The 26,420-nt window shown below is 33.1% G+C and overlaps 1 protein-coding gene across 1 annotated transcript in view; it reads right to left on the minus strand.

The window, feature by feature from the left end:
* Window positions 1-12,815, minus strand: part of LOC129806139 (transcription factor Sox-10) — a 48,581-nt gene extending 35,766 nt beyond the window's left edge. The window contains exon 1 of the mRNA XM_055854519.1: window positions 12,202-12,815. Within this exon, the coding sequence (XP_055710494.1) occupies window positions 12,202-12,410 (209 nt within the window). The 5' untranslated portion in view covers window positions 12,411-12,815. The remainder of the gene's footprint in view (window positions 1-12,201) is intronic.
* Between the last annotated feature and the right edge of the window lie 13,605 nt (window positions 12,816-26,420).

Here is a 26,420-nt window from a genome sequence, read left to right on the forward strand (position 1 = left end):
CTCATTCAACAGAGTTGTTTTATATGACAAATATTTTGTTTAAATTTAAAAAAGCTTTTTCGGTTATTTTAGCTTTAAAATCATATTTGTAATTTATTAACACCACAAGCATTTATATTTCAACTATTGAGTCCCAGTACATTCTTCAGTCGCATTTTTCAAAAAAATATAAATAAATAAAAATATTAATAATTTACATGGTGTAATAAATTCTGGATTAATTATTACGCGTAATTAATGTTTTTTTGGGTTAAATTTTCGCAATTTGTCCCGAACAATAAGCGAAAAAATACGATGTAATGTGACTAAATTCCGTTTGAATAAAACCGGTAAAGTGGGCGCCCCTGCTCTGACGTTACAATAATCCCTGAAGCTTATTTGAGAAAAATATCATTTAAATTTTAACGATAAATGCCATCAATCCTTTTGACTGCTCGAACGCAAAGACAGAGCAGTTGTTACACAATCAGCTTTTCTCAACTTGGCATCGACCTAGAGCTTAATCGGTAAGAGATATTAGCCTCCAATCCTTAGTGACCCCCTAAAAAAGCATTATTTCCAGACATACCATGTTTTTCGATTTATTTCGAAAGCTACTCTTACGATTTCTCAATAAATGTGACTCCGCAATATATTTTAAAAGAGATGGCAAAGTGTCCCAGCTGTGCGGAATGCTCGAACTCACGAGATAGAGCTCTCCGTGAATTAATTTTTCTCATGATCTTTTGGTCCTTACTGATCTACTAGAGATTAAATTGCTTCATAAATCACAAAAGCATTTCAAAAGGAAAATTGGTAAAGAAATAATCATTTAGAATGTTCTGGCATGAGTTACAAGCATACGGACGAACAAAAATGCAAACACGAGAAATGTAAGTCATTCACGGATATTTAACTGATTTCAAGATCAGTTAAATATTAACTTTTTGAAAAATTAAGATAGCGATTTTTTAGGTCATAGGTATGTTTGGACAAAATGTTCACCTGGGTCATCTCCAAACAAATAGACAAAAATAAAAGAAATCTTAGGGGCCGTTTTCGAGAAAAACCAAATGTTCCTTGTGTCGACTTATAGGGGGTCCTTCGAAGATCCGAAGTTCGTACCTCTTACCGTTTCGCCTCTACACATGGGTAAGAAGTTTGTAGACAGAAAGAGAATATTTAAAAAAGATTGGTCATTTACGGGTACTTAACCGATTGATTACCGCTTGCGACCGATGCATTCTGGTTAGAAATTTCAATACCTGTCCAAAGATTCAAATTTAACCAAACTGGTTGAAAAATGGGCCCACCAAAGTGGTTTATTTTTGACCATCAATAATTCAAAATGGCTAATTATCCGGTCATAGGTATGACGGGGCGAATTGTTCGTCTGGAATACCTCTAAAACATATCCGAAAATCATTGAAAAAGCTTGGGTCAATTTTGAGAAAAAACTAAAAAATATGGGGGTCATCGAAGGGGGTTATCGAAGACCGGAAATTGTTATCTTTTACCCTTTAAGCTCCAGGACGCTCACAAGTTGAAAAAACGGACAATTATCTTTGAGTTCGAGCAGTGAAATTGGTAACTTTCCCAAAGTTTTTAAAATAATAAAAAAATTTAGCCATTGCGAAGCTTATGATCGTACGAAGCATGGGCACTTTCCCCTACTTTTTATTTTAGTCCACATAGGGGAAGTGCTCATTACTTTGGACAGGGTGCTTATAAGGATCAATGTTCCAAGTTTGAAGGGCGATATTTTCAAAACTAATTGATTTTTTTGTTACTCTCTTTGCAGAAGGGTTATGTAGAAACTTGGCAAGCTGTTCATCGGCATTGTTTTTACTAAAATTAGTCTTAATTCGTTTAAAAATTAATTGATATGTAGAGGTGAATTTGACTCTGATATTAGACAGTTTGGTTGTAAATTTGGACACTTTGGTCGTAATTTTGGACAGCTAATCCGACTCAATAGGATGCCCATTGTTCTCCATTTCGAGTACCAATCTTATCAAGTCCTCTTCCTGTTTATGTAACGGAACCGTTGAATGTCACAAGAAGCCCTGAAACTTTCCGTATTATTTATTGAAGTTGACTTCGGTACTCCAAGTACGCGCGGATTCGCGCGTTTCTTGGCCTTCCTGGGAGTCTTTTAAAGCTTTTCTCACTACATTTCGTTCGTAGACATGATGCTGCTTTGTTTCCCCATGCATTTATACACCCAAGTCATCACAAAAGCTAAAACTTCTCGAAATTTCGAAAAAAGAACACCTTTCCAAAATAAGAAATATCACTTCACTGGTGAATCTCTTCGAAAATTGCCCATTTATCACAGAAGATACGTGATTCACAAGGCAAATCGCACATTATGTCGAATGAACATATCACTATTAACATAAATCAACACAATATTAAATGAATATTTAATAACATCATTTAAAAATATCGAGTAAAAATTGTTAGTACTTCACCACAGCTAAATAAGACTGAAGTAAACACGAAGTTCTGTCATATTTCTCGTAAGCAATTGCTCACACTGAATTTTCAACAAAGCAATTTTATCTCAAATCATATTCAAAATTTAACGTATTTAGTGTCAAAATCTTCCAAAAAGAACAAATATTTAGATAGAATTCATTATACATCAAATATTGGAATAAAAATCCATAATTTTAATCAATTTATTTTTAATGTTCAATTTTACCCTCAAAGTGTCCAAATTTAGAAACTGTCCAAAATTATGAGCACTTCCCGTACATAAAATAATCCTTTCTCTTCATACTAAAGATTTATTAAATTATATAATAGACAGAGTTTATAGTATGTTAAAGGATACTTGTTCAATTTGCCAAAACTTCAGTCAACTTTAGTCCAATATAAATCAAATTCTACTCATGCCTGGAAGCATTTATAGAAGGACTAACACCCAAGAATATCACCATTCTGAAGATATTGTCTCACATACAGTATCTGTGGCCTCTCAATGACACCATCGCATTCTAAAACCGATATTTTTAATTTAAAAATATATATGACCCCTTCTCTCGTTCCTACCCCCCACTTCTTATTGATTTCCGTCTGTGATGAGATTTTTATTCATAAAATCTGATGAATGGAGACTTTTCAGCGGGCTTTTGTCTCATCCATTCACAGATTTCTTTTCTACGCCACCCATCATAAAATGCATCACATGAGAGATGTACTACAGGCACGATCTTCTCAAATCCTTCGCATTTTGTTTACACAGCACATAAAGTATGGGAAAAAAGAGATTATTCCACTGTTGGTCTCACTCACCTTTTACACTCATGCTGTAGTGCTCTAAATACTCTTTTAAGGGTTGTGCATCAAAAGGAGCTAATACATATAAATCAGAGAGGTGTATAAAAGAGCTCCTCGTCTAATTATTATGTTGTATACGTGAATGATTTTCTCCAACTGATGGCGAATTAAGTGCATAGAACGTGTGGAACTTTACACTATATATAAACTCTGTAGAGTTGAGATTTGAGATGTGGAAGAAATGTGGATGAGTGCATATATAGTTTGCTTTCAAAAGACCAATTTGAACGAAGATGAAGAGCTTTTCAAGTTTGATGTAGATTTGAACTGACAGATGAGGTTGAAATATTGCCCCACCTCATATTGTTTATTATGAAACTTTCTACTACTATGAAGATAAATGAGCAGGTCGAATACCAGTAAACTCTCATTTGATCTCAAAAGGATAACTTTCTCATATACTCACTCCTTCCTGATGGACCACAAGAAATTTATTGCATTATTTCAACTCTTCTATCCATTGTAACGTAGCCTTTTGGTACGCAGGGGTCTAGCTCAATGTTTTAAGTGTATGACATAAAGTTAACTTTACTTATTCAGCTTTTGTTTAGAGTTTCCCATTAATAACATATAATACTGTAAGTGAGAGAAGTAATTTAGATTAAAAGACAAAATTGCAACAAAGATCACCCAGGACACCATCTCACCAACTAATAGTTCATGAACGTTAATTGAATTTTCTATCTCTTATAAGCAGTTTATTGCAATTTCATCGATGTTGAGAGTATCTCCTTGAAACATTTCAAGTAGAAAAGTGTTATTACGTCTGCAATTTCAGTGAAACGTGTTAAAGACGATGTGAAGATTAATTACAGAACACAAAATATAAAAGTAGTTTATTTTATTTGAAGTATAACACTAACTGTGTTTTCTTTGGAAATCATATAATTGAAAAAAAAACTCAGGATCTTACCTCTATAGCAGTAGTATTAAATTACGGAAAAGTCAATCATATTAATTTCATTCAGAAGTGAATGGCTTTCATCAGTCTCAACTTTAACCACCAAGGTTTAACTTCTCTAAAGTCATAATAAATTCTTGGAAAAGGACAAACGGAGTTTGTAAACCAATCAATAATATGAAATTAAAATTGCAACCATTTTTCTGTTATTGCTTGTCGCATTTTAGTGATAATTTTTAAATAAAAGCTTAGGTTGTAAAAAGTAGTCACAGAAAAATATTAAATCAAATTAAAATACAGTTAGCTCTGAAACATCAGAAAAAAGACAAGTTCGTTAAAAAGTCTGAATTCAAGTTCAATAAAGATTTGTGACGATTGTTAACTTAAGAAAAGAGTGAATCAGTACCAAATAAAAATATTGTTTTTGAGATAATCCATCAGGTGCCCCGAACCGGATTGGAAAAGCACCATATTAATCTTGGATTAGTCTGCAGGTAAGTAAATCATTTTTAAACAATAAGCATTCTTTAAAAAGCTGTAAACACACTCACAGAGCGTTTCCATAAGTCCATTCTCCTTTAACATAAAATATGGAAAATATATTGAAAGATTTTGCTCATATCTCAAATGTATTATTTTTTACACAAAAATTCTATTCGCAAAATAAAACGCTTTCTGATAAGCTGTTTCTAAATATTGGTTATCTAGGGGGTGAGATAGTTTCACCCCTAAATTGTAAATTGCTCAAATACTGTAGTACTGACTGCAGACTTGGTCATATGGCTTAACAGCTCTAATTTCTTATCAAGATTTTTTAGAAAAAAATTAACTCAAAATTGAATTATTATTTTTATTAATCGTATCGAGATATAGAAGGTAATCATTTTTACAATGTAAATTCTCGTAATGGAAGAATCTGCTAAGTCCATTGTAGACCGTACAGGAGCGCCTTCCCGTGATGTGAATGCTTCTTCAATGCTCCCGGAGTTGTTGGGCGAAGGCGGTGCATTATATTACGTTATTGTTGCATGTGAAAATTGTCTAAATCAGACTTTCAGATCTTTGAACCGGGCGGGACTCGAACTCACAACTGTGAGAGTTGAGTCAGAGATTTCATGCGCCCAAGTGCCAACGCTCTTGCCTATTGTGTCACCGAGATCCCCAATTGAATCATTATGTGCAAATCGTCTGCCCGATTCGGAAAAACGAATAAAATTGGTTTTCATTCACGGTTTTGAAGCCTTAGGAAACTTGGCTCAACCTCAAGTCTGAAAACTCCTTAAGTTAACAATTCAGATTAGCCCTAAGGACAATTGGGTCACCGGTGACCCAAAAATGAAATTATTCCCACGGTCGTCTAAAGGTATCTTTTGCTCTAAAAAGTCAGAAAAGGTGATTTTTCCGACCCCCGACTTTTGACCTTCTCGTCCTTAAAGTGTTAAGGTTAATAAAAATTAGAACAATATCCTTTAATTTCATTGGTATTTTGTGAGAAAAATTATTTCACTTGCGTAACAGCAGGAGATTCTTTTGCTTCGTAATATCTCAAGCTTTGAAATGGCTAAATTTTTCCTATGTTTCTGAATAAATCTCCACAATATATTTAAAAAAAAACTGGGAACATTCCCATAGTTTTTAAAATATGAGTGCGATAAGTCACATTTATTGAGAAATATAGGAAAAATTTAGTCATTATGAAGTTTAGGATGGTACGAAGCACTTTCCCCTATGTGTGAAAGTCCCACATTTGCATTTTTTAAAACTTGAATACTAGAACAAATTTACATAAATATTTTTTTTATTTTCTAAGACTTTAAACTTAAACAAACAAAAATGTAATCAAACAAGAACTCCATTAGGGAAATTTAATAATAAATTTTATTAGTCCGAAAGCTTAAGGTATTGTCACAATTCCTAATTAATTTCTCAATTTCTAATAATTTATTCTGTGAATACAATATTTTTTGCAGTGTCAAACTATATCTGAATATTGAAAAATTATTATATCGCTTTATATTTTGTCTTTTATATTATAGCAGTTTTTTTTAATATTTTAAAATCATGAATCTTCATAATACTATTATGCAAAATGGCTTGTAAAAAATATTCAGAAAAATTATTATTTCATTAAAATTGGCGATTTGAAAGCACTCATAAAAATCAAAGACATTTTCTTTTTGGAAATTTCTAACTTACACGTTTACAACTGCTAGCAAAACCTTTTCAATGAACATTTTGAAATTTTTAATAATTAAAATAGTTAATTACTGTCCACAGAAAACTGTCGTATGAACCAGCACGAAACTGCCCCTCTCATACTTTCAGAACTTAACACAAAAATGTCAAAACCTGCAAAATACATTATTATAAAGAAGCCTCTCTCAAATTCGGGCATTTGGGACCGAAATGTCAACCGAATTAGAGAAAAATTCGGGCATGAAATTGTTTGAAATACAACAATTTTTTTGTTCTTCTGCATACTCATATTCAGTTTACCTTCTCATATTTACGGTAAATTTCATAAAAAATCTCCTAATAATGCAAAATAACATCTTAACTAAGACAAACTTATGACAAATTTGAGCATATTTGCTTGATTTTTTTTTTCAAATTTAACTGCTGCCCGAATTAAAAGTAGTCCGATCTTTAAGGACGATTGGGTCACCGGTGACCCAAAAATTAAATTTTTCTTACGACCTTATAAAGTTGCATTTTACTTTAAAAAAAGTCAGAAAAAGTGATTTTTTTCTGGCCCTCTATTTTTGACCCTCTCGTCCTTAAGGGTTAAAAGAGCCGAATTAGCGAGAGTCTACTGTAATGATAAAACTACTGGTTACAATTCTGTTACTTCGATAGATAACTGCAATGGCTCAGAAATTGGCCACAATTAGACATCTTTTATATAAACTTTTTATAAAAATGATGTTATTTTATAAAATCAATTGCACAACTCAAAAGAGTAACGCTGCGAAATTAATTTTTTTGGAACATGGGGCTTTTGTACCGCTTTAGTACCTTTATTTTAGGTTTTGTCCCTTTTCTTTCAAATTAGAAAAAGACAAATATCCTTGCAAATAGCTCATGTAAAAATTGAAACTTCCCTTTCATTATTCTGTCCTACCACAGTGGAGACAAAAAAACTCTTATTTCCTTCATGAAATCAAACGTAATTCTTCCTAATTTTAAAGCTTTCAATTAGGTGTAAAGTACTATATTGATTACTTCAAATAAAATTTATTTTTTTAATTTTTTAACTGAGATAATTAAAATCGTTAAGTAGAATATTTGCTTCTAAATATTATTATTCAAGAATAAACACTTAAGAAAAATTATATTAAAAAAAGCAATAGGGGAAGGCTTTCAGGCTTCGCACACACTCAGGCTTCAAACACTGAATTTTTCCATATTTCTTTAATGAATCTGACTCACTTTTTCAGAAAATGTATCGCTTAATTACTAGCTATTAAAATATTATGCTACAGATAAGTCAGATTCATTAAAGATTAAAGGAATGCAGAAAAAATCTGATACATTCAAAGCCAGAGTGTTTGCGAAACCTGAAAACTTTACCATACTTAAAGTTTGTAAATTAGCAAACTCGTAAGATCCCCTCTTTTGTTAGCCATATTTTTATTCTTTAATTTAAAAAAAAAATAAAAATAATATACTTAAAGTCCTCGAGAGTTAAAGTTCCATTTTAAAAAAATTCTTTTCTTATTTCCAAATATTATAAATAAATATTAAAATTCTATAACAAAATTTTCTATAAAAGTTTTAATGTTTAAAAATCCTTTGTATACTCTTGTTTGAAATACCGTCAAAGATATTGCCAATTCTATAGTGAAACACCGAAAAGTGAATGAGAAATTGCAAGCTTCACAAAAAATCCTCTACTATCATCCTATCTTGTTGCACTTTCGTGTCAAACAGTAACAACATACAAATAAGAATTCTCCCATGACAATATATCCCTGTGACACTTCTGTAAATACAAAATGGGTCTGATAAAAAAATAAAATGTTATCTATGGGGGCGCATGGTGTATCCTTCAGGCATATCATACAATCTGTGATCTTCTCAGGGGTTGTAGACCACATACATATAAAATACATACAATTTCCTTATTTGCATCTCCTGTGAATTGAAACATCACCAACTTGTGCCCTAATCAAATACCCGCCCGTCTCTGGCGTCAACATTTTTTTGGATGTAACAACATAAAAGTTTCAGACGAACCACTTATCACTCTCTGCAGACAGGAATACACACACGTGCAATAAAATACGAGTGGGAAATTCACGACTTTTCTCCCAGAAAAAAAAAAAACAGATATCGTCCCCTTTTAATTTATTCTTTCGAAACGTCTGGGATTCCACGGGAAAAGTGAATTCAACTCCGTAGAATGTACAGGAAGAATTTCTCTTTGTTTGGCAAATTGATCTATTGCTGACAGGTTTGTAACTATCGCACTCTGTCTTTTACTACGTACAGTTTGGTTCCCGTTTATCACCCCAGAATCGGGGTGAAAGATAAATAGTATGTAGCTAAAATATTTATATCGCGGAATGTTGCCCAGAAACTTGAGGTAACTTCGCCAGAAATACACTGGGATAAAGTTTTGCCAAATTTCTCTGCAATTCCATAAATTTATCCAGTGTCGTTGCCTGGAAGAATTTGTACCACGAGATGTCACATTGAAAAAGATATTTAAATGAGGTTTAAACTTTGTGCTTTTGTCACCCCAAACCAGACAATACCCCAGCATTTTGTCGTGAATAAGAAGGAAAAATCAATAGTCTTCCACGGAGCTGGAGACAAAATTTCCAACTGCATGGAGAGATCAAATATTTACGACCGTCGATGGTAGTTTTCTTAATTAAAATTTCTCTGTGGAATTCGAAGAACAGACAGGGATTCTATATAGGATATTTGCAAAAAACGACCGAATGGAAGTGTGAAAAATGGAAAATCAATTTCCATTGCACCTATTCAGAGTATGGTATTTACTGAGGAAATGGGTCAGAAAAAGGATAGATTGGATGGTTGTTTCTTTCATAATCACAGCTATTGTAATTTTTCGATCTCACAGTCATATACAATTGAACTCATACTTAGAGGGTATTTAACACATCTCTGACAGCAATTTCCTGCCGCCACAACCGACTGGCTGCAAAAATGCTAAAATTAAATTTTTATAACATTCCAGCGTGCACCAAAACTAACCGATTTCAATTCAAATCAAAACATATGTATTTTCAGCTAAACTGCTGCTAACTTTAAACGACACCCGCGAGACATTGATATTTCCATATATTTGGTTAGCACTTTTTGTTCGAAAACTGCTGACCGGTTAGCATATTTTTGCTAATCGACTCAGCTAAAATATGCGGAAAACGCTGGCTATTTCAGCCAACTGTGCTCGCTGGGTTATTACCCATCTCAATAGTAATTTCATATTTTTTTTATGAAAAACGGTTTTGAACTACAGTAGAGTCTCTCAAATCTGAATCTCTCAAATTCGAACGCCGTTTGGATTCAAAACGTCAATTGTGAGGTTATGTTAGAAAGTTCGTATTCTTGGTGAATGAAAATCTTATTTATGTGCTTCTTCCTGAATGTTTACATACATTATGGTCGTGTAAAATGAAAAAGAAGTATTTTACCACTAAGGCTTGCGAGAAAGTACGGGAATTTGATTCAAAGTACAATTTAATCTCTCACATAAATTTCGTTGGTTTTGAAAAAATCGTTCGAATTTGGGAGGTGAGAAATGTCAAAAATACCCCCCGAGCGTTCGAATTTCGGAGACTCTACTGTAGTATTTTTGACTTTTTTATATAACTTCAAGAAGTTAGCGACAATTTTAAGACAGATATTAAGCCCTATAGACGATGTTCAAAACGGTGCGACAACGTATGAACCGTTTGGAAAACAAACTAATTCAAATTTTGTGTTTTAGAACTTTTATTTAACTCATACGAGCAAATGCAGTAGGGGAAAGCGTGCTACCTTCAGACGACTCAAGCTTCGGACCTATAGCTTTCTCTATGTTCCTTATGGATTTCACCCATACCTCTTTTCTGAAAATTTGATGCATTTTATTAGCTATTAAAATATAATATTATAATGAACCAAATTTATTTCTAACACATTGAAAAAAATATTTGTGCGAAGCATAAATCGTCCGAAGGTAGCGCGCTTTCCCCTACGTAGTGGCTTAGAAACAAAATATCTCCCGAATTACGAGATATTTAAAGGAAGTCGAAAGGTTTAACACTTTAAGGACGAGTGAAATACCGGTGTCCCAAAAACAAGAATAATTTTCTTGTCTATAGAAGTTATTTTGTTATTTAAATAGTAAGAAAAAATATTTTGTTTTTGGGACACCGGTGTCCCACTCGCCCTTAAAAGGTTAAGGTAAATATTAAGTTCAAAACTAAAGATTTATTACTAAGAGCAAAAAATCAATAACTTCTGTAAATTTCTCCTACATTCGAAAATTACATCCAAATTTTCAGTATTAAAAGCTTTGTATAAGTTTGAAAGATATACTCGTTTGGAGTTTTAAAATTAAAGACAAATTTAGCATATTTCAATTTTAAAATTTTAAAATAATGACACTTTGCAATGAAGATTATTTATCGGAAAATATACACTTGATTTCAAAAACTACTGTAAAAATTTAAAGCTTTAAGGTTTAAGTAAAATGTTTAGTTTTAAAATTAAAGATTTCCTATATTCAGTTAAAACTTCTTACAGTTTCTCACATTACGAAATTTCGAACAGATTTGTTTTAATTTTTCTGTGTTCATGATGTCGTTTCATAATACAATGCGTCAATTATCTTCTGATTTTGGTATACAGTGCCCGGTCTCTAATCCGGATCGCCATAATCCAGACGAGTTGTCGACGGTTACATTTAAAATCATTTTGAGGTCAGGTGTGCATGTGTGTTCAGCAATGAAAATGAATTATCCTGTGAAGGTTTTGTTTAATAAATTGAAGTATAATGGCATAGAATTCTCTAATTATGTCTTTTTAAGCTTCTTTAAAACTTTCATTGTAATTCTAGAAAAAATAAACCTTGTATTACATTTTCGAGACGTTGAACAAATTGAAAAAAAATATCCGGGAAGCGGACATCTGTCATATTGTCTCCCAATCATCCGAATAACGAAACGGACACTGTATTATGAGGCTTTTACCTTTAATTATGGATACTTATTTATTATTATTATTTATTCTTATAGTTTGTATGATTCGACGCAGTGTGCATGCACTTATGGAACGACTCTGTTAAAATAAACGTATTTTTCATCTACGTTGCATCTGCTGACTCAGGGTCTTAGTTTTAAAGAAAAAATAGTAAAAAAGTTAAGACTCCTAATTCAGGTTTCAGACTTAAGGCTTAGCCATATGGCTTATCTTCTCTAATTTCTTATCAATCAAGATCTTTTGGAAAATTATCACATAAGTTTGGACATCATGAGCAAGTAATCCATTAAATATTGAAAAAGCAATAAAATTGATTGCTATTTTGAATTTCAAGATCATCGGGAAGTGGACTAAACCTTAGGTTTAACTTTTAGGAGTTCATCTTATAATTCAATAATATTATATTTAATAAAAGCAAAAATGTTTAAGTTTTTCCTCTTTAGGACTTTTATTTGGCTTATTTTTGCATAATTCTTCGAACTGTCTGCTTTTTCAAATTTCATTATAATCTAGTCTAATCGATATTTTTTTTTTAAATTTTACTCATACTTTGATTTGTTATGTATCTCTGCCTCAGGCTGTTTTAAATCAATTAAAAATTCAATATCCCTTCAAATTTCAATTCCAAAAAGTTTTCGCAAAATGGTATTGTATTTTACAAGAGTTAGCTCGTTAACTAAATTTTCAATGAATAAAATCACAGTTCCTATAAGATAAAACAACCTTATCACTATCTCTTCTCTAACCAATATAATACTTACTTTGTGGTAGTTGGTTCAAGTGTGAAGTCCTCTCCATTGAGGATCATCATTGCCGCTTCGTCAATTAAATCCTCTTTCGTTTTGCCTTTCTTTGGGTCACCACCCACTCCTGCTGATCCATTAGCTGAACCACTGGAATTGGTGACTTTGTCACCATTGATTTTAGTGTCTTGCACATCATTACTCGCATTCACATCCCCAAGATCCATGATTTCCAACTTTAATTACCCGATGAATCAACAAAAGGTTCGTATGTCCTTCTATTTTAGGTCCCTATCTTACAACACAAACACCATCAATTTGATCCTTGCCCAATAATTCTCACATTATTCACCTATTTGTCCTGCACATACGAGGAACAGAAGGTTCCTTGCAAAATCAATTGGATATAATTAATTGAAGCACTGTAGTGAAGTGTTATACATCGTGTGGATAATAGGTTCAAGATACCAAAAAGGATGGGAATCCACAATAAGTTCCTCTTTTTGCAACAATCGCGTCCAGACAGTAATTGATATTTATTGACTTGATTTTTTTTTCGTTGGCCTCTTCTAAAGAGCAATAGCTCAAAGTGGAGGTCCGAAGATCTATGGCTAAGCTCGATGAGATCTCGAGCAAGACTGCCTACAGGCGGTTGCCTTCAAGACGGAGGTCTCCCCGATGAATGAAGTTGTTTGTAAAAAGCGTCAATTTGATTCAACAGAGCCGTTAAGACGCAGATAACAGTGCCTATGTGCTGGAAAAATTTACCACATGTTGAATATTATGGACTTGAAGACTAATATCACCAGTACCAACATCAATCGTGTATCTTCCGAGTTTCATTTTCAATGTGGTTACACCAAGAAGGAGGGTGCCAAGACGATACTGGAGAAGCATCACAAAATTGTGATAAAATGCCAGAGTATTAGTGGAAGTTCTGTATTTTAATTTATGCATCAAGCATTCAAGTGATTATGCCACTATAAAGTTTGCCCATCAAGAATATTTATTGGCATCCCTCTTGCATTTGATAGAACTGCATCATTTCATCGCTTCCCATCCACAAGTAAATTGTAAGATTTGATGCTCTGCATAAACTTCCATAATTTATTATCCTGTGAACACCAAATTATTCAACTATATTATTTTGTTTCTAAAATTTTTAATCAAACTTGCTTCTGACCCGTTTTACCACTATAGTGCTTATCTTGGGAAACTCATGAAATTCAACCCCTGCAAAATGGTGCAACTTTCATGTATTACTCACTGGGTAATTGTTTCTGACGCAGAGCACGGAATCCGATATAGTGCTATTCCCTCAACGAACTTTGAATTACTTAGGTGGTAGGGCGGTACAATAGCGCAGATAAATTGCATCATCGACTTATCTTAAAAGATACTGTTCATCGATTAAGCTTCTGCAGCACTTGCATCTTAACTCTCTGGAAGGTACTTCTAATATCCTTTTGGAAAATTTGATATTTTGCAAGGATGTTCGTTCATTAATGAGAACTATTATATTGAGGTAGAAGTACAAAGTTCTTATGGCTTACATATAGAGAAATACTCCCTGAAATCTTAACCAATAAACTGGGGGATATTCGATATTCCACTAAATTCCAAGTTTTCCAGACGAAATTATAAACTGGAGATACAAAATATTGTTTCACTTGATACATTGAAGTCCACTGATGCTAAATATACCACTTAAACCTAAAGAAAAAAGCTTTAGCCGACTTTTTTATGACATTTTTGTAATTGCGCCAAAATTGATGCAGATATCTTGAAAAAATCTATTTCACGAATAGCTCATACAAAACGCAATATTGCTTGGAATATCAATAGTACATTTTCATCTAACAATTATCCATGTATTATTGAAAAATCATTGATAGTTTCATCCCGCCACGAAAGAGCGACTACATCTGCCCAGAGGGCTGTTTCAGTGTTTATCATTTTATACAAAAAAGTAGATAATTATTGTCTAAGTGTAAAATATCTTTTTATTAACTTTATTAAACCAGAAGCAAAGTAAAACTATGAAATTTTGACTAACAACTTAGAAAACCAAATGCTGGACCAAAAACTGTTACATCAAAATTACGATTTTATACTCATTTTATAAAAATGCTTCTAAATTGTAGGATAACAGGATCAGACAAATATTTCTGGGAATATCGGGATGTGTTCCCACTTTTATTAAAAAATACTTTGCTCAATGTACATTTTAAGAGAAACGAGAAAAATCCACTGTCTACTTTTACCCCTGGCTAATTGTATCCTGGTCTCCCCTATCAATTAGAACTGAATGTAAATTTGGATTACTATAGCTATTGAAAAATTTTAGGGGAAACTGAAGCACCACCAAATACGGGACAGTACAGAACACGGCGGTTTTTCAATTAGATATTGGATTTCAAAGGACGAGACCCGTATGAATTCGTAGAGACTATAGGGATTTTTCTCCACTGAAAAAATATTCGTCATAGTCCACGTAGTTTAGAAATGAAAAGTTCGATAATACCCCATGTTCGATGGGATGTCAGTTTCCCCTATTTTGCAATTCTGAAATAAATCTTTATGCCTTTAAAGACGAGATGTTTTTCACTGACTGAAAATCAACAATAAAAAGGATTGCAAAGCGTGCAAAGGATTGCTGTGCGAAATACTCGAACACGTGACTTCGAATGCTAGACCTCAAAAGTACTTCAGCATCATCTACCGTTTACCGATCCACAACCGATTTGAATCGAATTAGAAATCACTCAAAAGTTTGCTCAAAACAGCTTAGGAGTAATGCAATTAAATGTCGGATAAAAATTATTTATTTTCCTCATTAAGGCACTCATGGACAGACTCTCCATTTATATAATATTGTAAAAGTGTAAACCTGACCATACAACCTATGAAGAGGTTTTCCATCGTTTTACCCTGGAGGTTGGTCACCAACGCTAAGACGGCGATGGCCGCAACGTACGGTGGGGTTAACAGGAGTTATTATAAGTTATTAATGTTAATGAAAAATAAATACAATACAACACAATACAATACAATTTATTGGTTCATTACGCGTTAAGAATCGACTAAAAACCGGTACAATGTTATGAAAATTCAATTTTTTAACGAACCCAAATATCATTACATGAGTCAAAAATATTTAAAAAAAAAAATAGCATATATTCTCCAAGATTTTTTTACCATAATAAAATACTTATTTAATTCAAGCTTTTAGGTATATAAAAGCATAACATTTAAACTATATTTTCTGAAATTATAATTTAAAAATTTTCAAAATTCAGCAATTGAAGAGTGATTTTTGGATTTTTTTTTTTTTGAAAAAAATCTTAGTTTCGGTAGGCAAGATTTTTCAAGGTAGAATTATCTGAAATGATCTGATATTAAAAACGCAAATATTTCCTAGCCGATGAGCTAAACTAGTCTTTGAATAAGGGGTTTTATGATTAGGGGAGACTGGGGCAAAATTTGTCAAAACGCATATTTAATTCTTTCACGAGCTCTGAGAAAACTTAAACGTTTTATGATGAGTATATTCTTATAGGAAATTTACTGTTCTACAACATTGTGCAGAAGAATATTTTCCTCTATCTCGAAAGAAATGTGATTTTCGAATTATTTTCTAAAAGTCGATTTTGTAGAGATTCTCAGCTGGGGCAAATTTTATCAGTCTTCGGATAATTTGTGACGTCTTACTCTAGCAAACGTTAAAAATATTAAATAGCCATATTTTTATAGGAAATTTATTCTTCTACAACTTTGTCGCAGATAATTTTTATCTACATATCTTAACGAGAAATGTGCTTAAATTGAGCTAATCAGTATTGATATTTTCTGTAAACCAAATATTCCAAAAATAGGGCTCAAAATTTCATTATTTTTTATTTTACAAAATCCTTCCTCGAATCTCTTGAAACTTTGTAAGTTTAAGAAGGTTCATGAAAACTATCTATAATAAAAATTTCAAGCCTCAGTCTATCTTATTTTAGATAAATAGTGAATATTGAAATTTTCGTTTTGACAATTCCAGTCTCCCCTGGCAAAAATGGTATCTTTGTATATAATTCGTCCAAAAATTCACATTTAATTTCTTCTAAAATTTTCTTGAATTTTGGATATCTTTTAGAGGTTGCCTATTCGAAAACACCGTTGAAACATTCTTAATAACAATTTTTTAAGATCAAAAGTTTAAAAAACCGTAAATAGCATATTTGGCAACTTAGGAGTATCATGTTTTGGGCTCGTTGGAAAAGTGTCGAAATTTCTGATAATCGATAACTATTGTATATCCGAAAATCATTTAAAGTACTCCTAAGCTATTTTGAACGATATTTTGAGTGATTTGTAAATCAGTTTAAATCGATTGTGAACGGGTAAATGATGCGAAAGTACTTTTGAGGTATATCATCTAAGTAACGAGTTCAAGCATTTAACAAAGCATAATTAACTGAAATTCTTTACATATGACTTCGGAATTCGTCTTAATTCAATTCTGAATGGAATTTTGGTAAAAAAGAGTTTCGTATAGATTTTGGTACAGATTGAAGTCAAATAGTTAAGGCACTGTTTTTTGTAAAAAACTTTTCTCTCCTTTTTCAAATGTACACGTACAATCTTCTCAAATTTTAATGTATTTTTAATTTTTTATCGATTATATTTATATATTAAACATTAAATATATTTAATTTATAATAAAAGATTTTTTAATTTTGCTTCTACAGAAGGTAGCACAATTATATATTGCAGTTGATTTTTTTCATACTCTGTAATTTAACACTAAACCTACCAAGACCCGGTCAAATTTACCGGTTTAAAATTAACACATATTTAAACGGCACAATGTCACTATCAAAAATTATGAATTTCTTAAAATATGTAATGTAATATATTTTTCAATGTTTAAATTTTAATTCTTTGCTCTTTTCCAAGACAAATTTGTTGAGTATCCTAACCCTACCGTAGTTTGTCATTTGACCGAAAAACGACAAAAAACGGTCGGTAGGTTTAGTGTTAATATTAGTGCAGGTTGACTCAGTATTTCCTTCAGCATTAAAAGTTCTTACGGTATAATACCTATTAATTTGAATTCAACTAATTTCATAAATCAAATAATTTTTTAATTTGCTAAAATTTCATGCTGAAAAATTTACAAACTTTTAACCCGATTTTTATACAAATGCTGCTAAATACCTGAACCTGAGTTCACTTTTCTCAGGAAACTTCTACACAATCGTTAATATTCACAGTACTTTGGCTTTGAGAAATTTCTCTCATCTTCGCAATTAACATCGTTCTACAGCGATTGTAAAACTTAAATGTAACAATGAAATAATTTCATTTCTCTCTCTGTAAGAAATTTCTTTTACACAAAACTTGTACTTCTGAGACGTATTCTAGGAAAGTTTATGGCAATGAAAAAAAAACTACTTTGTACCATTATGGGTAATTAATTTAATTGCAGAAACGGAATTCTCTTTTTTCTGTACAAAATATCCCCCTGTAAAATTTTTGAGCTTTCTTTTGCGGAGAAAATTTGATGAGAAAAACTTTTGTGTGACACTTCAAAAAAGCTCTCCACAGTCATTTCCACAACTTTTCTTAGGGAGGTTGATTTCCTCCGTCAAGCATGCAAAAAAATAAATAAACATTTAGCATATATTTTTAGCTTCATAGAGTCCGAAATGAGGAAAAATGCGTAATAATTTTCAATTCATAACGGGGAAGTATTTGATGTAAGGAGTATGATTTTTTTTGTTGATTTGTTCAAAATTCAAAACGTCAAAGTATAGAATTCAATATATTCTCATTTGGATGATGAAGAAAATTTAATATTCCAATTTTATCCGCAATTGAAAACGTTTGAGGCAGAATTCCTTTGCTCGTAATTCCTTCACTTATCTCAATAATCTGTACGGATGGTGTGCGTTGATAAAAGTCAGAGATTAAGGGATGATATTGATTTTATTATGAGGATGGGGCTAAATCAAATCGGAAACGAGGCAAACGATCCATAATGCACTTCCTGTCGAGATTGATTTGATTGCAGACACTCACTCTACTATGTCTGTTTAATATCACGAAATTGTTCACCAAGCCATGGAAGTCTCTTTTTTTATATACATTTCCCAGCACTGCTATTGAGAGAAAAATCATAATGATGCTATATATCTATACATCCTAGAGCATTCTTCTAAAGAGAATCCCGGAAAGACAAATACAAGACGCTATACGAAACTATTTAATATTGCAAAATTGTGCTATCGCGGTTCTCCTTTAAAATTCTTCTTCCACAATATTTTTTGTGCGTGTGTTATTAATCAGAAATTATCTCTTATGTACTTTGCATGGCGGAAGAAAAAATTAATCCAATCCTCATATGCAATGATAAATATTGTGAGAGGGAACTCATCATGTCGACTTCTATACCATTTGGTTTGGATTTACTGCTCACAGAAGATAATCATCGGCATACATCAAAGTCCTCGCCAACAACCCGAGTCAACTCTGTTGCTGGATGATATATTCTGAAAAGGAGAAGGGTCAGGCAAAAAAAAAGATACCCAATGCAAAACAGTATCAACGCCACAATGAATTTTAATTAAAATATTGTCAGACCTCCCGAAAAAAAACGAAAATTGCGTTATATAATCCCATCTCTAATTCCATTGACTTTCACTTCTCTCATCTCTCGTTCATCCTAACCATAATACGGAAAAAAGAGAATCACCGTCATTCCTGAATGAGGGAAGTTAGGAGGAAAATCCACCAGGACATTCATTTACAGTGAGGAGCACATTTGATACTCCGAGTTGAAATTTTCTAATTAAGTTGTACTCGATGCTCTATTTTCAGCTTAACCCATTCGCAATTATAGTATTATGCCATAGACGCACTTACGACTTAATCCGAGAGATGTCCTAACGTAAATTATAATCATAATAAAGATTTGACTAAATTCCCAGCAATTTCCCACTAACTAAGCCGTTTCTCCGTTTACGTCTAAAGACGGATTAATCAGAAACTGATGGAAATGTCTGATCATTATTTTGATTATAATTACGGTAATCCGTCTCTCAGCTTTAGTCGAAAGTGTCATTACATATGTTATGTAAACTAGACGATTAGGGAAAGGTGGGGCTACTTTGAGCTATGAAACTGGGTTTTAACATGATATAATTCGGATAGACAAAATAATTGTGGATCTAAATAAAATAATTATAAGAACCAGCTTTATTTAAAAATAGGCGAAAAAATCGTATAACAATCTAGCCCCACAGCTCAAACTAGCCCCACCTCCCCCTAAGAACTTTCAGTTACTTTAGTAAAATTCCATGATACAGGAAAAAAGCTTAACTTAAGCAGAAATACTTTTAGTTATATTTTTCCCGCATCGCAGAAAGTCATACAAAGTTTTTGCACAAATTTCCGCACGGAAAGTTTGACATTGCGTCAATTTTGATAAAAATTGCCTTCATTCTCTAACCTGATTTAGATTCCGGGTCACAAACTATTTTCTTATACAGTTACATTAGGGGAGACTGGGGCAAAACTTGTCAAAACGCATATTTAATTCTTTCACGAGCTCTGAGAAAACTTAAACGTTTTATAATGAGCATATTCTTATAGGAAATTTACTGCTCTACAACACTGCAGAAGACTATTTTCCTCTATCTCGAAAGAAATGTGATTTTCGAATTATTTTCTAAAAGTCGATTTTGTAGAGATTCTCAGCTGGGGCAAATTTTGTCAGTCTTTGGATAATTCGTGACGTTTTACTCTAGCAAACGGTCAAAATATTAAATAGAGATATTTTTATAGGAAATTTATTCTTCTACAATTTTGTCGCAGATAATTTTTCTCTATCTTAACGAGAAATGTGCTTAAATTGAGCTAATCAGTATTGATATTTTCTGTTTAGCCAAATATTCCAAAAATAGGGCTCAAAATTTCATTATTTTTTATTTTACATAATCCTTCCTCGAATGCCTTGAAACTTTGTAAGTTTAAGAAGGTTCATGAAAGATATCTATAATAAAAATTTCAAGCCTCAGTCTCTTTTTTTTTTAGAAAATAGTGAATATTGAAAATTTCGTTTTGACAAACAAAAAAAAAAGTCTCCCCTGTATATATATAAACAATAATATAAGTAAAATTCGTAAGGTGGTGAATTTTACAAACGTGGCAGGAGGGTTCCTGGGTTCTCACATAAATACTTCAGTTGTCTCCTGATGACTACGAGAGTACTGCTAGTGTGTCTCCGATGTCTTTGTGAGAAGATCCTAGAACACATCTGCCAAGTTTGTGAAATTCCCCATCTAACTAAACCCATTGATCAATCACATCACTCGACATGATTGACATGGCTTTTGTGGGGAATATTTGTTCATTAAAGGGCTGAACATGACCATATCATCGGAATTATGAATTGGAACCCCCCAAAATAAAGAGTCAGCTGCTCGACTCTTTTAGCTACTTACGAACGGCCATGATCCTCAATCGATCTCAACAAGTGATTCTCTTAACCACCCGCAGGTACCTCAACCCGGCAGATAGTTCGTATTAGAGATTTTTCTCTTTCGGTCATTATCTAAATTTCATAGCTGAGGAATGGAATGAATAAACTTTTGAAAACCGATTGTTTAACCAAACGACTCGGTTCGGCCTTTCCTACTACGCGTTTGCCAGGCTATCTTATTCATATTACGAATAATTAAAAAAAGTATTCAGTCACATTATAAAAAATCTTAAATTTTTTAAAGCAAATTAGAAGATATACAATATTACAAATACAGATTTCTAGCAACCACAACTGTTCTAGAAAAAGGTGAAGAAGTTCAAGTATATTAGAGTGTTATTCACGAGTGATAGTAGGGCAAAGTGGTACAAGTTGGACAATTGTACAAGTTGGACAATGGTACAATTTGTACAGGGCTTTTTTTTTTATAAATTTAGTACTTCATTTTAATTTGTATATTTTTAATGCTTTAGTTTTATTATTTGGTTCCGTGTGCTTAAAGACAAATTTTGTACTGTATTTATCAAGAAAAAAACCATGTCCAACTTGTACCGGCGAATTGTCCAACTTGTAACACTTTGTCAAACTTATATCACTTTACCCTAAATTGGACGCAGAACTCTCGTCGCGGATCGGCCACGCTTCTGCAGTTATAAGGAGGCTTGGCAGAAACTTGGCGAGAAAAGCCGATCTTAGTCATTCGGCTTCGGTTTTTAAATCAATCAATTCGGAGTCATTCGTCGAGATCGAGTGAAAAAAGTAGTTCTTCGTCAGAAGCTAACGCGGTCTTCAGACTAAAGGTTTAGCCCAGTTCCCGAAGGTCTGCAAATCCAAGATAGCGAGCAATTTTATTGCTTCTTGAAAGCATAATAGGTTTATTATCTTTAATAATCCAATTCTTAGTTAAATCTTTCCAAAAAATCGTGATTGATAAGGAATTAGAGCAGTTAAGCCATATGGCTAAGTCTTAGGTCTGAAGCCCGTATAAGAGTCGAGGAACTGCTTCTTGGTTGAGAGATCACAATTTCAATGGTATGGTCATGTTCAGCGCACGAATGAAAAAAATCTCCAGAAAAGCTATGCAAGCCATTGTAAGGAGGCGTCGACCTTGGGGTAGACCTAGGACAAGATGGCTGATTCGAATTCAGGATCTTGCCTTGGAGCGCCTTGAGATCGAAACCGAACATTTTGCTGAAGAGGCGGAGGATCGACCGGCGTGGGTTGTTAACCTGAATGTCCTAAGTCCGCGATCCCAATAGGGATAAGCGGTTGAAAATAATGATTATGATAAAAGAATTGCAATGGTTCTTATCTTCATAATTTTCCCTTTTCCAGTAATATTTCTTTACTTACAAATTTTATTTCTAGTGAACATTTTTACTAAGACTTGTCCAAACCAAAGCTTGAGACTTCCGAAGGTACAGCACTTCGCTTTACTAAACAATATCTCGAAAAAATGTTTTGCTGTCTTTGTCAAATATATTCATAGACGTTATAAAAATTTTTATTCGGTTGTAATTTTTACATATAAGACTTACCGTAAGTGTGGGTAACTTTGACACCCCATGTTCGTAAGGTTTGCTTTATTTTTAAAACTTAAGAATGGTCTTTACCGATCCAATCTATCAAGTCTGATCGGTAAAGACCATCCTTAAGTTCTGGAAATAAATAAAAGCTTACGAATAAAGGGGGTGTCAAAGTCACCCGCACTTAGGTCCTTGACACACTTAAGACTTAAGCCGAGAGACGGCTTAGTGGAAAATGATAGAAATGTGGTTTAACCATTATTTCGAATATAATTACGCTAAGCCGTCTCTCGGCTAATCTTCATGTCTGTCAAGGCCCTTACGGTACTCAAAATAATTAACGTAGAATATTACAAGCATACCTTAAGAAAACCTTACGACTTTTGCGAGACAACATGAAGAAGCCCGTATGTCTTGGTAAATACGTCGACAACAACTTTTTTATTGTTCAAATTTGTTCGTGACTGTATTTTTTGGCAAATTCATTCACGACAATAGCATAGAAGAACATGTAAAAAAAACTCATTACGGAAGACTTTGCCAGAACCAGAATTCACAGTGAATGGTTTTGATGATGAAATAGTGCAAGATTCCGTCTGGATTCTCTTCAATGCGATTAAGGGCTCAAACAATGTCTTCTAATTATACTCACTTACATAAGGCTAATTTTCTCTTTTTGAACACTTTAAAAAATTTCCTCTACCAATCACTAAAGATGCTTATTGGCCCAAGAAATTGGAAGGTATTGTATACGATCCAAGTGGAGAAATTTTGTGACTGTGTGCTCTTCGTGGTCAGAAACATGAATCCAAGTGTGTGTAATTAATTCCCGCATGAGATGAGAGATCTTGAAGAGACCACAAACCATACACAATAGTACAACTCAAGAAATTTTCAGTTGACTGGTGTGATAATTTACGAGAAACCATCGTGGAGTCCAATCACCATCTCGGAGGCGGAGCATAATTTCATCACGGATTTGTCTTTTTTACTCCACACTTCCCACTGCTCAGATATAATTCTTTTACCCCAAGAAAGTGAGCAAAAAAAATTCTGTTTTTCCTCAAAATGTATATAGCTCAAATGCAATAAAAATGGTTATTCTAAGAGCAATTTTCTCGGTGAATTCTTGTCGTGTCTTGGAGTATTTCAGCATTTTTTTCCTATACCCTTATTCGTCCATATAACAAGTGATTTTTTCCCATTGAGAGTTGGAAATTACAGTGGATATATAGCTTAAGCATTCCAACACTGGGAAATCCCCAAAAACATTTTCACAATTTTCTTTATGTGAATTCTCAAGGAAATTGAAAGAGTTCTGCACGAATCACGGTTTGGCACGCTCTAAATTTCATCCTGAATGAAACCTTTGCCGTTTCCTTCAACACCAATTAAGGACACGCTGAGACGAACTATACAGAAGAAAAAACTCTCGTGGAAAATATGTCACTTCCATCGGCATCCCTTAAATACTCTTGACAACTTTAGTCCTGGAGAAACTTGATACCAAAGTCCATAAAATATTGAGTTCCGCATCGATTTGTCTTATGACTTAGCTCTCGCCGAAACACTTTCGGATTGAACTGCACCGCAGATGTTTCAAGTGTTAATAAGTTCCAACTCAGACTTTTCCTCGATGACAACATTGTCTCCCAAGAAGAATAGAAAAAAAATCTTCGAAAGAAACAAACCAAGTCAAAAACACTTTGGAGAATGCTCAAACACTTTTCTCTTGAATTTTGATAAAAAATTTGGATTAGCTTTTATTGGGGTAACTGATAATTCCGTTTCAACACTTCGTGGTTTGGAATATAACTGGACAATTCGTTTAATTTCTGGGTTATTATCATATTTCGAACATTATCAGTGCAAATTTGACTAGGATTAAAAGAACAATTAAATAAGTTTAAATTCCGAACATGTCCAAATAGTAAGTTATCAAAATTTATCAGATATAGGGTAAGTGCTCATAATTTTGTCCAGTTTCTAAATTTGGACACTTTGAGGGTAAAATTGGACACTAAAAATAAATTGATTAAAATGATGGATTTTTATTCCAATATTTGATGAATAATGAATTCTATCTAAATATTTGTTCTTTTTGGAAGATTTTGACACTAAATACGTTAAATTTTGAATATGTTTTGAGTTGAAATTGCTTTGTTGAAAATTCAGTGTGAGTAATTGCTTACGAGAAATATGACAGAACTTCGTGGCTTACTTCAGTCTTATTTAGTTTTGGTGAAGTACTAACAAAGTTTGTTCGCTGTTTTTGAGTGATATTATTGAATTCATTGAATATTGTGTTGATTCACGTTACTGATAATTTGTACATTTGACCTGAAGTGAGATTTGCCTTGTGAATTATATTTTTCGTGTGAAAAATGGGAAATTTTTTAAGACATTCACCAGTGAGGTGATGATTCTTATTTTGGACAGGTGTTTTTCTCACGAAATTTCGTGAAGTTTTAGCTTTTGTCATGACTAGGTTGGACAAATGCCTGGAGAAATAAAGGAGCATCATCTCTACGAAAGAGATGTAGCGAGAAATGTCCTGAAGGGCTCCCGGAACGGTCAGGGAATGAGCGAATCCGCACGTACTTGGAGTACCGAAGTCAACTCACTTTAATGAATGATATGAAAAGTTTCCGGGCTTCTTGTGACATTCTACGTTTCCCTTACATGAAAAGGAAGAGGACTTGGTAAGATTGGTTCATCAAATGAAGAACAATGGGCATCCTATTGAGGCGGATTAGCTGTCCAAATTTACAGCCAAGTTGGACAAATTAATAAACAAGTTGTCCAAAATAAGAGCCAAATTCACCTCTACATATCAATTCATTTTTAAACGTATTAAAACTAATTTTAATAAAAATAAGTCGATAAATAGCTTGCTAAGTTTCTAAACAACCCTTCTGAAAAGAGAGTAACAAGAAATGTCAATTAGTATTGAAAATATCGCACTTCAAACTTGGAACTTCGATGCTTATAAGCAGACTGTCCAAAATTATAAGCACTTCCCCTAAAGATTAATGGTTTTGAACGTAATATAGCAAAGTTTTAGGCTTCGCACACACTCTGGCTTTGAAAACTTCATAATTTTCCCATATTCCTTTTATAAATCTTTTCAGGAAATGCGTGACTTGAAATTAGCTATTACAATATATTGACATAAGGGTTGCAACACGATTTTGATATTTTTGAATTCTCTCATTTTTACCCCGAGTTCATCCACTGAAATTTAAGGATCTAATAAAAGTTCATAATGTGAAACTACAATCATTTTATTAGAATTTTTTGGAAATTTATTCGTTTTTTTAATAAATTATTTTTTGCGAAATATATTCATTTAGTTACTAATGGAATACATCTTGCAAAAGATAATTCGTTAAAAGCGACGAATAATTAAAAAAAAAATAATATACATATATATTTCGGGGTTATAATCCAACACCCACCCTGGTCAATACCATGCTTAATATGCTTTATTAAAAAAAATATGAAGTGCCGTAGATGCGGGAGACTTTGCATTCCGGGGGTATCGCATCGCTTCGCATTCCGGGGTTCACTTTGCATCGCTGCTTTTCGTAAGCTTTTCTTTCTAACACTTGAGGATGGTTTTGTCCGATCCCATCTACCATACCTGATCAGTAAAGACTATCCTTAAACACTAAAATCAAAGAAAAGCTCACGAAATCGGGAAAGTAAAGTCACCTGCATCTACGGTGCTTCAAATTAAGGGCAGAAACACATTGAGAGTAAAATGCTCACCGTATTTCGTTAATTTACGCATTTTCACTGTAATTCTTACGCAAATTCTCTATTACCATATTACCTTATCTCATACTCGGTGGCACTAGGTGAACATGATATAAGAAAATTGAAGAAATAAAACGAAAACGCGATAAACGGTGAGGAAGAAAACTGTACGATTCATTTCTCTTATAGTTTTTTTTTTGCTCACCGTTTATCGAATTTTCGTTTTATTTCTTCAATTTTCTTATATTATTTTCACCTAGTGCCACTGAGTATGAGTTAAGGTAATACGGTTATTGAGAATTTGCGTAAGAATTGCAATGAAAATGCGTAAATGAAATACGGTGAGGCTTTGACGGTGACGGTGAGTATTTTACTGTCAATGTGATTCTGCCCTAAGTAAATTACTCACAATGTGTAGGCGC

This window comes from Phlebotomus papatasi, chromosome 1 (assembly GCF_024763615.1).
Source record: "Phlebotomus papatasi isolate M1 chromosome 1, Ppap_2.1, whole genome shotgun sequence".
Taxonomy (NCBI): domain Eukaryota; kingdom Metazoa; phylum Arthropoda; class Insecta; order Diptera; family Psychodidae; genus Phlebotomus; species Phlebotomus papatasi.